The sequence below is a fragment of the Sus scrofa genome, chromosome 12, assembly GCF_000003025.6.
Source record: "Sus scrofa isolate TJ Tabasco breed Duroc chromosome 12, Sscrofa11.1, whole genome shotgun sequence".
NCBI classification, from domain to species: domain Eukaryota; kingdom Metazoa; phylum Chordata; class Mammalia; order Artiodactyla; family Suidae; genus Sus; species Sus scrofa.
The window spans coordinates 28,094,742-28,110,166 of NC_010454.4; the positions used below are offsets into that span (position 1 = coordinate 28,094,742).

A 15,425-nucleotide genomic window follows, 5' to 3' on the forward strand; every position below is an offset into this window, starting at 1 on the left:
GTTGCTGACTGTGTCATACATCCACACAGCTTTATAAAACAAAGAAAATGATTACCATCAATTACAATAACCTCACTAGACAAGACTGCAATTAATCTACAGCTCTTCGGATAACGACTGCTGCACTGTGCCAAGGAAAATGCCTGGCATTAATTGACTTATCACGATCAGCAATGATAGATGGGGCAGATGGCAATGTGATTATTCATTGTCAACAAAATAAACACTGCTTTGTTGCAGAAGTGTCTACTTGGGTTCTCTCAGAGGACAGCTGAAAATAGAGACTAAAGGTGGCTCTGAAAATAGTTCAAAATAAAAATAAAGTGTTAATCTACAAGAGACATATTTACTTTAACTGGGGCTAACCCTCGGTAGAATCCTGTCAGAAAACATTTTCTATAAGGGAATAAATTGGATTGGGTAGAATTTCAGCTTTAGAAGGTGCATTAAACCTACAGCTCACTTGGTCATTAGGATGAGTCACTTTTATGAAGTCCTCGAATTCCATTCCATGCTTAATAATTCCAGTGATGGGAGTTCATTATTTTCAGAGGTAGATTCATTCCATAGATGGATAGCTCTCATTGTTAGAACATTCATTTTCCTGAATACCATCTTTCTAGAACTTCCAACCATTGACCCTAGGTTTTCCTCTCATCCTACACAAAAGATGTCAAACACTTTTTGTTCACTAAAGCCCTTTAAATACAAGCATAGTTAGTTTTATTGCACTTTACTGCACTGTGCAGATATTGTGGTTTTTATAAATGGAAAGTTTTCAACAACTCTGCATTGAGCGTGTCTATTAGTGCCATTTTTCTAATAGCATTTTCTCTCTTGTGTCTGCCATATTTTGGTAATTCTCACAATATTTTAAACTTTTTCATTACCATTATATTTGTTATGGTGATCTGTGATCAGTTATTTGATCTTACTACTATGGTTCACTGAAGGCTCAGATCCTAGCATTTTTTAGTGATAAAATATTTTTTAATTAAGGTATGCACTTTTTTTTAAAGACATACTGCTGTAGCACACTTTTAGAATACAGTATAGTGTAAACATAACTTTTATATGCACTGAGAAAGCAAATAATTGTGTGACTTGCTATAATGCAGTATTCATTTTATTGCAGTGCTGGAACCAAACTTGCATTATCCTTGAGGTATGTATACCTGCATCTCAAAAGCCAATACCTTTTCAACTCTTTCCATGTGATGTGTTTTGGTGCTTTCAACATTCTGGTTTTTTGCACTTAAATCTGCACTAATTTATAGACTAGTCATACCCAGGGGCTCGGAAAGAAATGTTTATCTGATGTGGTCTACTAAGGGCAAGATGTGCTGAGACTGATGCTCAGTCTTGCCTTGGAGCAGCAGGTATGTGTGTGGCTACTTTGCTTATGAAGCTGTTCTCCAAATCCCATTCTCAACAACACCCCAGCTTTGCCATTCCCAGGGGGCAGTTACCTCAAGTGACCCCTTTAAGACTTTGGTGTAGTATGACTTTGTTGATTAGGTCCTCCTTGTTTATAAAACTGGGATAATTCAGGCAGAACCCGAGATGAAATTGACACAGTGATCTCCTGGAGAAATGTTTACAAATGCATATTCTTGGATCCCTCCTCTGGAGACCAATTCACCTGCTTTGGGAGGATTCAAATGTAAATATTTTCACAATGTTTCCCAGTTAATTTTGATTTGAAACTCTGTTTAACTGCTTTCTTCACTGAGAACACTTAATAATGTAGTACTGAGGGGGTGCTTCACAAACCTCATCATCATGCTCTCCTGAGACCTTTAAAAATGTAGATTATGTGGAGCATCTGATATCTGTGGTCTGGGGTAGGTCTAGGAAAATTAATACATGGAGATCAAATTGTTATATGTTTCCTTTAAGGATTTTGGAAGCCCTCATTTACTCCAAAATTTTAATTTATGTACAAGATACAAAGCACACTTATTCATACTGAAGAAACAAGCAATTTAAAGAAATTCTACAATATAAAGATTTTGGCCTAGTATCTATCTATATTTTTTCACTCATCTAATTAATAAACACATTCATTAATTCATTTTTATTCTTAGACAATATTATGATAGGCACTGGAATTTAATAGTTCAGTGGGGGAGAAAAAGAAAGACATTAACAGCAAATAAATAAGTCAGTCAATAAAGGAAATAATTACAAATCCTAAAATAACTCTGAAAAACAAAGAGTTTATCTAATTTTGAATAGTCCCTAATTCACACTGGCAGTCCTCAGTCATTCTCAATTCATGAGTTGTTGCCCAGCTTTCATCTGTTCCCTGCTATACTTTAGTTTAGGGTCTGCAACTCTTCAGAAATTTCCCATTACATTTCCATGACCCTTTGGCAGACATCCCTACTCATTCATAACATTCTTTCCTGCAGATACAGGAAGGTATTCATAGTCCTGCTCAACTCTGTCCTCCATGCAGCCATTACTAATAGATCACAGATGAAATCCATGGGCATCTTCCCCAATGCACAGTGTCTTTGCTGTCCCTCATTCCCTGCTTTATTTTTGTTGTTTATCAACTATTGAGTACCTCTAGTGTTCCTTATAGCTTTAATACCATTTAATTTTCTTTTTTTAAAAATAGGCACAAAGTTCATTATTACAAGCACAACACATGTGGGAGATCATGCGGAGAAGCAGTTTAGAAGCAAAACAACACACTCAGAGAGGAGTGTAGATGCCCCTGATAAAGGGGAATGTTAATCCCATGTAATTTGCAAAACAACCTGGAGAGTTGTCTAAACTCAGGCTTAGAAGGTCAAGCAACCATTTTGAGGTTACACAATTAGTGTGTATCAAAGTGTTAGAGAACCATTGACTGAAACTGCCCACCTTGTCCAGTCACAATAGTAGCCCCTTGCATGAGTTGTCTCACAATAGGAGGCCCTAATAAGGAACAAGGTATTGCCCCAAAGACTAACCAGGAAGAGTTTGGGGGGGCAAATAGGAGGGAGAAGAAAACCAACCTCTTAAAATCCTTGGCACTGGGATCCATCTTGGCTGAGAGATGTATATGCCACTAAGAAGGACCTTAAGCCAGACTAAGTATAAACTGAGCAAGAGTATTGTCCAGAGACAATGTGAAAGCTGACCCAACTTCCATAAAACCTGAGGCCGTGAGCCATGTGGCAGAGCAGTTCTTCTGATTCTCTCACTCTGCTCTCTGACCAGGCGCCCCTTCCCAATAAATCTTTAGCTTTATCAGAACATGTGTCTCCTTGGACAATAAATTTCCAAAAGTTAGACAAGAACCCATTCTTGGGCCCTGAAAGGGATCCCCTTTTCTTCAACAAAAGCAGGAGGTACAAATGCAGGTTCTGCATTGCCTTTCTTCTCAGCCTAGTTTAAAGGGTACCTCCTCTTGGACGCTTATCCTGAACACTTCAAGTAAAAATTGTCTCTTCTTCCTTTGAGTTGGCCAGGGCCTTTGCACACTTTGTACAACCCCGTTACAGCATGGCACTATATTTTAATGAGCTGATTAGCATTCCTTGAATTCCCCTATGGTAGGAGGGTTTTTTGTTTGTTTGTTTGTTTGTTTTTGTTTGCCTCTGTATTCCTGGTAACTAGCAGAGTACTTAGGTAGGTTCTCAGTTGACACATTTTGAACAACCATTAATATCTGGATACTGGACTCATTAGGCTTGTGGATCTGTTTCTCAGTATATGGCCTTACTATATTAAAAATAATTCTAGTTTTAAACATGATCTTGATTAAAAATTAAAAAGATCAAATCAATAATGAAATATTTTTGAAGTCTTCTTGACATCAGTAATTGAGGACTTTTAAACAGAAACCAGTTATAAGCTATTTAGCATATAAGAACACCTGACCCCTAGTTGAGAAATACCCTCAAGTATGAGGGAGGTAAAACAGATCAAATTAACTACACCCTGCTTGTCAAGTGTCATAACACATATGATAACCATTTAACTGCTCTTGTCCTACATTTGAGGCTGTGGTTTGGCTCACTGCTGTGGCCTGAGTTCTGTCTGGGTTGATGGGTTGATGGTGGCACACTGTGACATCACCATAAATAATGGCATATGATGACCTTTCCACTCTGCAGAAACTCAGTTGGACTATTTAGTTGCCTGACATTTATTGCACAATAAGTTATAGTTTTGTGTGAATAAGCCCTATTCTGCCGGACGAGAGAATTATGGAATCTATGTGATCATAGGCAACCTGTAGGAGGTTGATTGCCTAGATAGGTGGAAATGAAGATGTACATTTAAGGTGAGGGTTTAAGGTTGAAATAATGCTCTGGTGATATCTTAGGGCACCAGTCACGTGAGAGCTGCACCAATGTCTTAGAAGGAAATAACAAACTTCATCGTGGTCTTCCCTGGAAAACACTGGAAGCTTATTATAAAATTCCATGTCAATTTGCAGAGAAAAGAGGCACAGTCTTTCTTATTTCATAGATCCAAGAGCAATCTTTCCATCTGTCATCCCACCTTGGATATAAATAGACACCAAATCTTATTAATTGGCACTTACCCATAATACCTTAGTAACTCCACATACCTCCCCAGAGAAGGCTTGTCCATTGAGGAGGTGCTCCGACCCTTGGCTATCCTCACTCCCAAAGTGTAGCCGGATCTCCTCCAGCCGGTGGCTATATGTCATGGGCCCTCCTGATATATTGACCAAGTGCTCTTTGTCCAGGCGCAGGGACACGTGTCTTCCAGTGTTGTACATGGTCCCGCTGACCTGCAAGGCAATGGAAAACATGTCAAACAAGGCTCTTCTTCCATTTCTCACAAATTTTCACTCAATTCAGCATGGTGCTTAAACCAATGCATTTTGCTTCCTTTTGATAGCAAGATGCTAGGCTAATTCCACCTGCGGAGTAGGGAAGGAAGACTCCCCAGAAGGCATTTCTGTCCTAGCTGGCCTCTATCATACTTTCTGTGAGGTGTAAGTCACATTATCATTTAAGAATCTGAGGTAGAAACTCAAAGGATATCTCATAACCTGTGACTAATAACTTAAAAAATAACTTGTCCTCATACCATAAATATTTGGAATGTAAAGATGCTGCAAAAGTTAAAATCTCAGGTGTAAGAAATTGGAGAAAGCAATTAGTAGGGATAAGATGCTACAAAGGCCAAAAGAGATATAAGGAGGCTAAAACAGGTGAATAGGAGCAAACCTTAGTAGGAGGCTTAGGTTTGAAGTCTCAAGCATCCAGTCTTCTGGTTTAGGTCTTGGTTTAGGTCCTTATCTGACACATATAGCCAGACATTACACAGTGAGAGCTCTGATTCCTCCTTGCAGCTCATGACCTCAATGATAAGCTAAAGCCATTCATAAAAGCTTCTCATTTCACAGGTTCCCAGACTTACTCCTCACTTCCTATTCCATCTTGCTTCAGCCCCTGCAAGGTGATAACCTTACCGCTTGGGGTTTTCTTCTTTTCACATTGAACTTGACTATGAACTTAGCACCTCTCAATGCTTGATTCTAGAACACCGATTCCTACCTGTGACTCTAGTTCCTTAGTCTCCTGGGTTGACTTATTTCTAGAGCAGATTAAAAGACTAAGGGAGTCTCTGAAAGGGTTTGATTAGAATGTTTCTGAGCTAGTGGTTGCTGAACTACTTGGAATTTACACTTGCTTACTCTGACTCCTTTGATCCCAGCCCTAGGGATTGGAGGACGAAAGAAGATAGTCCATGTTAATGGAAATCAAAAGAAAGCTGGAGTAGCAATACTCAAATCATATAAAATAGACTTTAAAACAAAGACAGCTGTAGAGACAAAGAAGGACATTACATAATGATCAAAGGATCAATCCAAGAAGACAGATATAACAATTGTAAATCTATATGCACCCAACATGAGAGCACTTTAATATATGACAGTTGCTAACAGTCATAAAAGGAGAAACTGACATTAATACAATAATATTGGGGGACTTTAACACACCACTTACAGTGAGAGATAGATCATCCAGACAGAAAATCGACAAGGAAACACAGGCCTCATATGATGCAGTAGACCAGATGGACTTAATGGATATTTATAAAATATTCCATCTGAAAGCAGAAGAATACACATTCTTCTTAAGTGCACACAAAATATTCTCTAGGATAGACCACACTCTGGTTATAAATCAAGACTCAGGAAATTTAAGAAAATTTAAATCATATGAAGCATGTTGTCTGACCTAAATGATATGACTAGAAAGCAACAAGAAAAAAAAAACCTGTCAAAAACAAACCCGTGGAGACTAAACAGTATGCTATTAAACAATCAGTGGATCACTGAAGAAATCAAAAAGGAAATCAAAAAAATCTAGAAGTAAATGACAATGAAGACACAATGATCTAAAACTTATGGTATGCAGCAAGGCAGTTCTAAGAGGGATATTTATAGCAATACAAGCCTACCTCAGGAAACCCCCCGAAAATCTTAAGTAAACAACCTAACATTACACATAAGCAACTAGAGAAAAGAAGAAGAAAGAAGAAAGAAGAAAGAAGAAGGAGAAGGAGAAGAAGAACAACAAAAAATCCAAAGTGAGTAGAAGGAAAGAAATCATAAAGATAAGTGAAAAAATAAAGGAAATAGAATCAAAACAATAGAAAAGATCAATGAAACAAAAAGTCTGTTCTTTGCAAAGATCAACAAAATGGACAAACCCTTAGAGAGATCAGTAAAAAGGGGGGGGGAGAGCTCAAATCAATAAATTTAGAAATGAAAAAGGAGAACTTACAACAGACATCACAGAAATACAAAGGATCATAAGGGACTACTATAAGCAACTAAATGCCAATAAAATGGACAACCCAGAAAAAATGGACCAGTTCTTACAAAGGTAGAGTTTTCTAAGACTGAACCAGGAAGAAATAGAAGAGATGAATGCACCAATCACTGAAGTTGAAACTGTGATTTTAAAACTTCCAGCAACAAAAACTTCTAGGACTAGATGGTTTCACAGGTGAATTATATGAAACAGAGAAGAGTTAATACCTATTCTTTTGAAGCTTTTCCAAAAAATTGCAGAGTAAGGAACACTAGTGATCTCACTCTATGAGGTCACCATAACCCTGATACCAAAACCAGACAAAGATACCACCACCAAAAAAAGAAAAGAAAAAGATAAAGAAAGAAAATTACAGGCCAATATCAGCGATGAACATAGATTCAAAAATCCTCAACAAAATACTAGCAAACTGAATCCAGCAATACAGTAAAAGGATAATACACTATGATCAATTGGGATTTATTCCAGGGATGCAAGGATTTTTTTTAATAGTCACAAATCAATAAATATAGTATGCCACAAATTGAAGAATAAAACCCATATAACCATATAACTGGATTCAGATAAAGTTTTTGACAAAATTCAATACTCATTTCTGATAAAAACTCTCCAGAAAATGGAAATAGAGGGAACATATCTCAATATAATAAAGGCCATATATGGCAAATCCACAGCTAACAACATTCTCAGTGGTGAAAACCTGAAAGAATTCCCAGTAAGAGTGGGAATAAACAAAGATGCGCACTCACCACTTTCATTAACATAGTTTTGGAATTCCTAGCCATGACATATCAGAGGGAAAAAAAAGAAATAAAAGGAATCCAAATTGGAAAGGTAAGGGTGAAAAATACCACTATTTGAAGATGACATGATGTAATACATAGAAAGTCCTAAAGATAATACCAGAAAATGGTTAGAGTTCATCAATTAATTTGGAACTATCAACAGAATCTCTGGACAGTCTTTGTTGAGTACTTGAACTAGGAAGTTACATGGGGCTCAGACAGCCTACCTGCTAATGCAGCTGGAGAACAATACCAGGGTGAGAGAAGAGAGAAGCAGATATGCCAACAGTGATGGAGGAAATCATGAAGAAAGAGAAAGAGAACTGGAGAGAATTACTACTTTACATTCATAAACACTTTGCACCTCTTTGATTCAGTTCCTTCATGAGGCCTGTGCTGTACTTTCTCTGATACTTTAAATCTTAAAAGGAATTAATTTTTTTTCTCAAGGTATCTATTCCTTACAACCCAGAGATCTCTGTCGAAGATTCTATTCCTGTTTCTTCAGCATCAAATAAATGTGTCGTCAGTATGACATAATAAGAGCTTTTCTTCATTTCTTACCCCAATTCATGATTTTCTTTATAGTAAAATGGCTAGACATGGGTTTGTGTTTGACAAAGCATTCATCTTGAAGTAAAATTTATATTTTCTATTTATTAAGATAATATATAGGCATTACATATGGATAGGAAGATATAGAACAACTCAAGGAAATAAAAATCAGCCACAGTTCCACAATTAATCAATAATTACCACTAATATTTTGATATATATATACCCTTCACATTCATCAATACTTTAATGAGATAGTTGTCAATTCGATTAGTATATGTCTTGGTATATTTCTCCTTGGATTTATTACATATGGGATATTATGTGCTTCCTGGACTTGGGTGTCTGTTTTTCTTTCCCATGTTAGGGAAGCTTTTGTCTTTTATCACATCAAGTATTTTCCCAGGCCCTTCTGCTTCTGAGACCCCTAAATGCAAATATTGGTGCATTTAATTTTGTCCCAGAGGTCTCTTAGACTGTCCTTCTTTCTTTTTTTCTTTTTTTACTCAATGAATTTATTACATTTATAGTTGAACAATGATCATCAAACAATCCAATTTTATAGGATTTCCATCCCACACCTCTAGCCCATCCTCCACCCCCCAAACTGTCTCCTTTGGAACCCATAAATTTTTCAAAGTCTGTGAGTCATTATCTGTTCTGCAAAATTTCATTGTGTCCTTTTTTCAGATTGTACATGTCAGTGATAGCATTTGATGTTGGCATCTCATTGTATGACTAACTTCACTTAGCATGATAATTTCTAGGTCCATCCATGTTGTTAAAAATGCGGGTATTTCATTCCTGTTAATGGCTGAGCAATATTCCATTGTCTATACGTACCAACTCTTCTTGATCCACTCCTCTGTCAATGGACATTCAGGTTGTTTCCATATCTTGGCTATTGCAAATGGTGCTGCAATGAACATTTGAGTACATGTGTCTTTGCAAGTCATGGTTTTCTCTGGATAGATGTCCAGGAGTGGGATTGCTGGATCAAATGGTAGTTCTATGTTTAGTTTTCTGAGAAATCTCCATACTGTTTTCCACAGTGGTTCAACCAATACAATTCCACCAACAGTGTCATAGGGTTCCTTTTTCTCCACACCCTCTCCAGCACTTATTGTTTGTAGACTTTTTGATGCTGGCCATTATGACTGATGTAAGGGGGTACCTCATAGTGGTTTTGATTTGCATCTCTCTAATAATGAGTGATGTTGAACATCTTTTCATGTGTTTTTTGGCCATCTGTATGCCTTCTTTGGATAATTATCTGTTTAGATCTTCTGCCCATTTTTTTATGGGGTTGTTTTTTTTTTTCGGTACTGAGTAGTAGGAGGTGTTTATATAGTTGGAGATGAATCCCTTGTCAGTTGATTCATTTGCAAAGATTTTCTCCCATTCTGTGGGTTGTCTTTTCGTTTTGTTTAGGGTTTCCTTGGCTGTGCAGAAACTTTTAAGTCTGATGCAGTCCCATTTGTTTATTTTTGTTTTTACTGACATTACACTAAGAGGTGGATCTGAGAAGATGTTGTGTCATTTATGTCAGAGAGTGTTTGGCATATGTTTTCCTCTAAGAGATTTATAGTATCTTGTCTTATATCTAGGTCTCTAATCCATTTTGAGTTTATTTTTGTGTATGATGTTAGGGAGTGTTCTAATTTCATTCTTTTACATGTGGCCATCCAGTTTTCCCAGCACCACTTATTGAACAGGCTGTCTTTTCTCCATTGTTAATTCTTGCCTCCTTTGTCATAGATTAGTTGGATGTAGGTTATGTGGGTTTAATTCCGGATTTTCTATCCTGGTCTACTGATCTATATATCTGTCTTTGTGCCAGTACCACACAGTTTTGATGATTGTTGATTTGTAGTATAACTTGAAGTCTGGGAGCTTGATTCCTCCAGTTCCATTTTTTATTTTTCAGGATATATTTGCTATTCTGGGTCTTTTGTGGCTCCAAACAAACTTTAAAATATTTTGTTCAAGATCTGTGAAAAATGTCCTTGGTAATTTGATAGGGATTACATTGACTCTGTAGATTGCCTTGGGTAGTATAGTCCTTTTGATGATAATGACTCTTCCAATCCAAGAACATGGTATATCTTTCCATCTCTTTGTGTCATCTTTGATTTGTTTAATCAGTGTCTTATAGTCTTCAAGTACACATCTTTTGTCTATTTAGGTAGGTTTACTCTTAGGTATTTTATTCCTTTGGATGCAATGGTAAGTGGGATTGCTTCCCTAATTTCTCTTTCTGATCTTTAATTGTTAATGTATAGAAATGCCATCAATTTCTGTGTATTAATTTTGTATCCCGTGACTTTGCAAAATTCATGGATGAGCTCTAACAGTTTTTTGGCAGAGTATTTATGATTCTCTAAGTATAGTATCATGTCATCTTGAAATAGTGATAGTTTTACTTCTTCCTTTCCAATTTGGATTCCTTTTATTTCTTTTACTTCTCCAACTGCCGTGGCTAGGATTTCCCAAACTATGTTGAATAGTGGTGGCAAGAGTGACGTCCTTGTCTTGTTCTTGATCTCAGTGGGAATTCTTTCAGCTTTTCACCATTGAGAATGATGTTAGCTGTGGGTTTGTCATAGTTGGCCTTTATTATGTTGAGGTAGGTTCCCTCTATGCCCACTTTCTGAAGGGTTTTTATAAGAAATGGGTGTTGGATTTTGTCAAAGGCTTTTTCTGTGTCTATTGAGAGGATCATATGATTTTTATTCTTCAGTTTGTTAATGTGGTGTATTGACTTGCAGATATTGAAGAACTCTTGCATCCCTGGGATAAATCCCACTTGATCATGATGTACAATCCCTTTAATGTATTGTTGGATGTGGTTTTCTTCTATTTTGTTGAGGATTTTTGCATCTATGTTTATCAGTGAAATTGGCCTGAAATTTTCTTTTTGTTGAGGTATCTTTGTCTGGTTTTGTTATCAGGGTGATGGTGGCCTCAGAGAATGAGTTTGGGAGTATCCCTTCCTCTGCAATGTTTTGGAATAGTTTCAGAAGGATGGGTGTTATCTCTTCTCTAAATATTTGATAGAATTCGCCTGTGAAGCCATCTGGTCCTAGACTTTTGTTTGTTGGAAGTTTTTTAATCATGGTTTCAATTTCAGTGCTTGTGATTGGTCTGTTCATCTTTTCTATTTCATCTTGGTTTAGTCTTGGAAGATTGTAGTTTTCTAAGAATTGGTTCATTTCTTCTATGTTTTCTGTTTTATTGGCATACAGTTGCATATAGTAGTCTCTTATGATCCTTTGTATTTCTGTGATGTCCATTGTTACTTCTCCTTTTTCATTTCTAATTTTATTGATTTGAGTCCTCTCTCTTTTTTTCCTGATAAGTCTGGCTAAGGGTTTACCAGTTTTATTGATTTTTTCAAAGAACCAGCTTTTTGTTTCATTGATCTTTTCTATGGTTTTTCATTTCTATTTCATTGATTTCTGCTCTGATCTTCATGATTTCTTTCCTTCTACTAACTGTAGGTCTTGTCTATTCTTCTCTCTCGAGCTGCTTTAGATGTAAAGTTAGCTTGTTAATTTGGGCTTTTTCTTGTTTCCTGAGGTGGGCTTGTGTTGCTATAAACTTTCCTCGTAGAACAGCTTTTGCTGCATCCCATAGGTTTTGGAGTGTCGTATCTTTGTTGTCATTTGCTTCTAGGTATTTTTAAACTTCCTCTTTGATTTCTTCAGTGATCCATTGGTTGTTTAGTAGCATGTTGTTTAGTCTTCACATGTTTGTTTTTTTGGCAGTTTTATTCTTGTTCTTGATTTCTAGTCATATAGCATTGTGGTCGGAAAAGATCCTTGTTAGGATTTCAATTTTCTTAAAGTTACTGAGGTTTGCTTAGTAGCCCAGGATGTGATCCATCTTAGAGAATGTTCCATGTGCACTTGAGAAGAATGTGTATTCTGCTGCTTTTGGATGGAATGTCCTATAAATCTCTCTTAAGTCCATCTGGTCTAATGCTTCATTCAGGGCCTGTGTTTCCTTATTGATTGTCTGTCTGGATGATCTGTCTATTGCTGTAAGTGGGGTGTTAAAGTCCCCCACTATTATTGTGTTATGGTTGATTTGTCCTTTTAAGGTCATTAGCAGTTGCCTTATATATTGTGATCAACCTATGTTGGGTGTGTAGATATTTAAAATTGGTATATCTTCTTCTTGGATTGATCCTTTGATCATTGGGTAGTGACCTTCCTTGTCCCTTAAAATATTCTTCATTTTATAGTCTATTTTCTCTGATATGAGTATTGCTACTCCAGCTTTCTTTTGAGTCTCGTTTGCATTGAATATTTTCTTCCATCCTCTCACTTTCCATTTGTATGTGTCCCTAGAAGTGAAATGGGTCTCTTGAAGACAGCATATATATGGGTCTTGTTTTTATATCCATTCAGCCTATCTATGTCTTTTAGTTGCGGTGTTTAGTCCATCAACATGTAAGGTAATTATTGATATGTATGTCCTTATTGCCATTTTATTAATTGCTCTGGATTTGTTTTTGTTGCTCTTTTTTCTTCCCTTCTTCTCTTGTTCTCTCCTCTTGTGGTTTGATGACTATCTTTAGTGTTGTATTTGAGTTGATTTTTCTTATTTGTTTGTGTATCAGTTGTAGATTTTTGGTTTGCAGTTATTCTGAAGTTTTGATATGAGTCTATATATACATGAGATTGTTTTAAGCTGTTGGTCTCTTAATCACAAATGCATCTCCAGTGTCCTGCATTTGTACCCTCCTCTTCTCATGATTTATGATTTTGGTGGCATAATTGTGCATGGATGATTTTGTATCTTTACTGTATATATACCTTTACTGGTGAGCCTTGTCATTTGTGGAATTTTTGTTTCCTGTTGCTGTCTTTTCTTTTCTGCCTAGAGAAGTTCCTTTAGTATATGTTGTAAAGCTGGTTTAGTGTTGCTGAATTCTCTGTAATGCTTTTGATTTCTCCTTCAAATCTGAATGAGAGCCTTTCTGTGTAATATAATCTTGGTTGGAGTTTTTTCCTTTCATCCTGTTAAGTATATCCTACCACTCCCTTCCAGCCTGCAAAGTTTCTACTGAAAAATCTGCCAATAACCTTATTGGGTTTCCTTTGTATATTATTTGTTTATTTTCCCCAGCTGCTTTCAATATTTTCTGTTTGGCTTTAATTTTGGTCCATTTGATTAATACGTGTCTTGGGGTGTTCCCCCTTGGGTTTACTTTATATGGTACTCGTACTTCCTGGAATTTAGTGAGTGGTTCCTTTCCCATGTCAGGGAAGTTTTCAGCTATTATCTTTGAATATTTTTTCTGTCTCCTTCTCTCTCTTCTTCTTCTGTCACCCCTATAATATGGATGTTGGTGCGTTTAACTTTTTTCCAGAGTTCTCTGAGACTCTCTTCATTTCTTTTCAATTTTTTTTCTCTTTTCTGTTCTGCATCCGTGATTTCCACAGACTGGCCTCATTTCTTTTCATTTTTTCCTTTATTCTGGTCCATGGCAATGATTTTCTGCCACCCTGTATTCCAGCTCACTTATTCACTTTTCTGCCTCTTTTATTTTGCTATTGATTCCTTCCAATGTATTTTTCATTTCAGTTATTGTATTGTTAATTTCTGTTTGTTCTTTAAATCTTCTAGTGCTTTGTTAAACATTTATTGTAGTTTCTTGATCTGTGCCTCCACTATTTTTCTGAGATCTTAGGCCATCTTTACTATCAGTATTCTGAATTCTTATTTCAGGTAGATTGTCTATCTCCACTTCACTTAGCTGTTCTTCTGTGATTTTAATCTTGTTCCTTCATCTGGGACATATTTCTCTGCCATCTCACTTTGTCTAAATTTCTGTGTGTGATCTCTGTACCTGAGGCTGCAGGAATGTAGATCCTCTTATTTCTTTTTTTTTTTTTTTTTTTTTTGTCTTTTTGCTATTTCTTGGGCCGCTCCTGCGGCATATGGAGGTTCCCAGGCTAGGGGTCGAATCGGAGCTGTAGCCACTGGCCTACGCCAGAGCCACAGCAACGTGGGATCCGAGCCGCGTCTGCAACCTACACCACAGCTCATGGCAACGCCGGATCGTTAACCCACTGAGCAAGGGCAGGGACCGAACCCGCAACCTCATGGTTCCTAGTCGGATTCGTTAACCACTGCGCCACGACGGGAACTCCTAGATCCTCTTATTTCTGATGTCTGCCCCCTGGTAAGGTTGGTCTACGAGCTTGTGCATGCTTCCTGGTGCCTGTCCACTGTTGTGGAGCTGGGCCTTGTCCCTCTGGTGGGCAGGGCCATGTCAAGATGGCTGTATATAGAGGTGGCTAAGGGGTCAGGAAGACTTTAGGCAGCCTATCTGCTGATGACCAGGACTGTGTTCCTGCCCTGTTGATTGTTTGGCCCGAAGCACCCCCAAATTAGAGCCTACAGGCTCCTGGGTGGGGCTATGTCCTTGGCATCAAAATGGCAGCCCCTAAGAGAGAGCTCATGCCAATGATGACTCCCTGGTTCAGCTGACCCCAGCGTCTGCATCCCCACAGTGAGCCACAAACACTTCCCTCCTATCCAGGAGACCCTCCAAGACCAGCAGTTATGTCTGGCCCAGGCTCCTATGAAGTCATTGCTTTTGTCCTGTGTCCCAGTTCACACAAGACCTTGTGTGTGCCTTTCAAGTGTGGAGTTTCTGTTTTCCCAAATTCTGTGGAGCTCCTGCAATCAAGCCTCACTGGCCTCCAAAGCCAAATGCTTTGGGGGCTCCTCCTCCCAATGCCAGACCCCTCCCCCCAGGACCAGTGTGGGACTCAGAACTCTCACTCTTACAGGAGAACTTCTGTGATGTAATTATCTTCCAGTTTGTGGGTCACCAGGGGGTGGGTATGGGATTTGATTGTATAGCAAATTCACCCCTCCTACTGTTTTATTGTGGTTCTTCTTTGGATGTAGAATTTTTTTGTGTGTATGGTTGCTCAGTATTTAGTTGTGATTTTGGTGTTTTCGTGAGAGGGGATGATGATATTTATATGATAATATGATTTGATTTATATATATATGATTTTATATAGAGAAATGCATTACTATATATAATTTTATATATTTGTTTAAATCTATATATTTAATATATGCAACATACATTAGTAATATCTAATATATTTAATGTATATTATTACATGATTTATATATTAATATATAAATGCATAAATATATATTAATATATAAATATATATTAATATATAATATGTAATAAATATATATTAGTTTTAGTCACACAAATATTTCCAGGTTA

The 15,425-nt window shown here is 37.3% G+C and overlaps 1 protein-coding gene across 4 annotated transcripts in view; it reads right to left on the bottom strand.

Annotated features, from left to right (window-relative positions):
* Positions 1-15,425, bottom strand: part of CA10 (carbonic anhydrase 10) — a 639,702-nt gene that overhangs the window by 115,421 nt on the left and 508,856 nt on the right. For all 4 annotated transcript variants that reach the window (XM_021067239.1, XM_021067240.1, XM_021067242.1 and 1 more), the window contains one exon: positions 4,574-4,759. In XM_021067239.1, the coding sequence (XP_020922898.1) occupies positions 4,574-4,759 (186 nt within the window). The remainder of the gene's footprint in view (positions 1-4,573; positions 4,760-15,425) is intronic.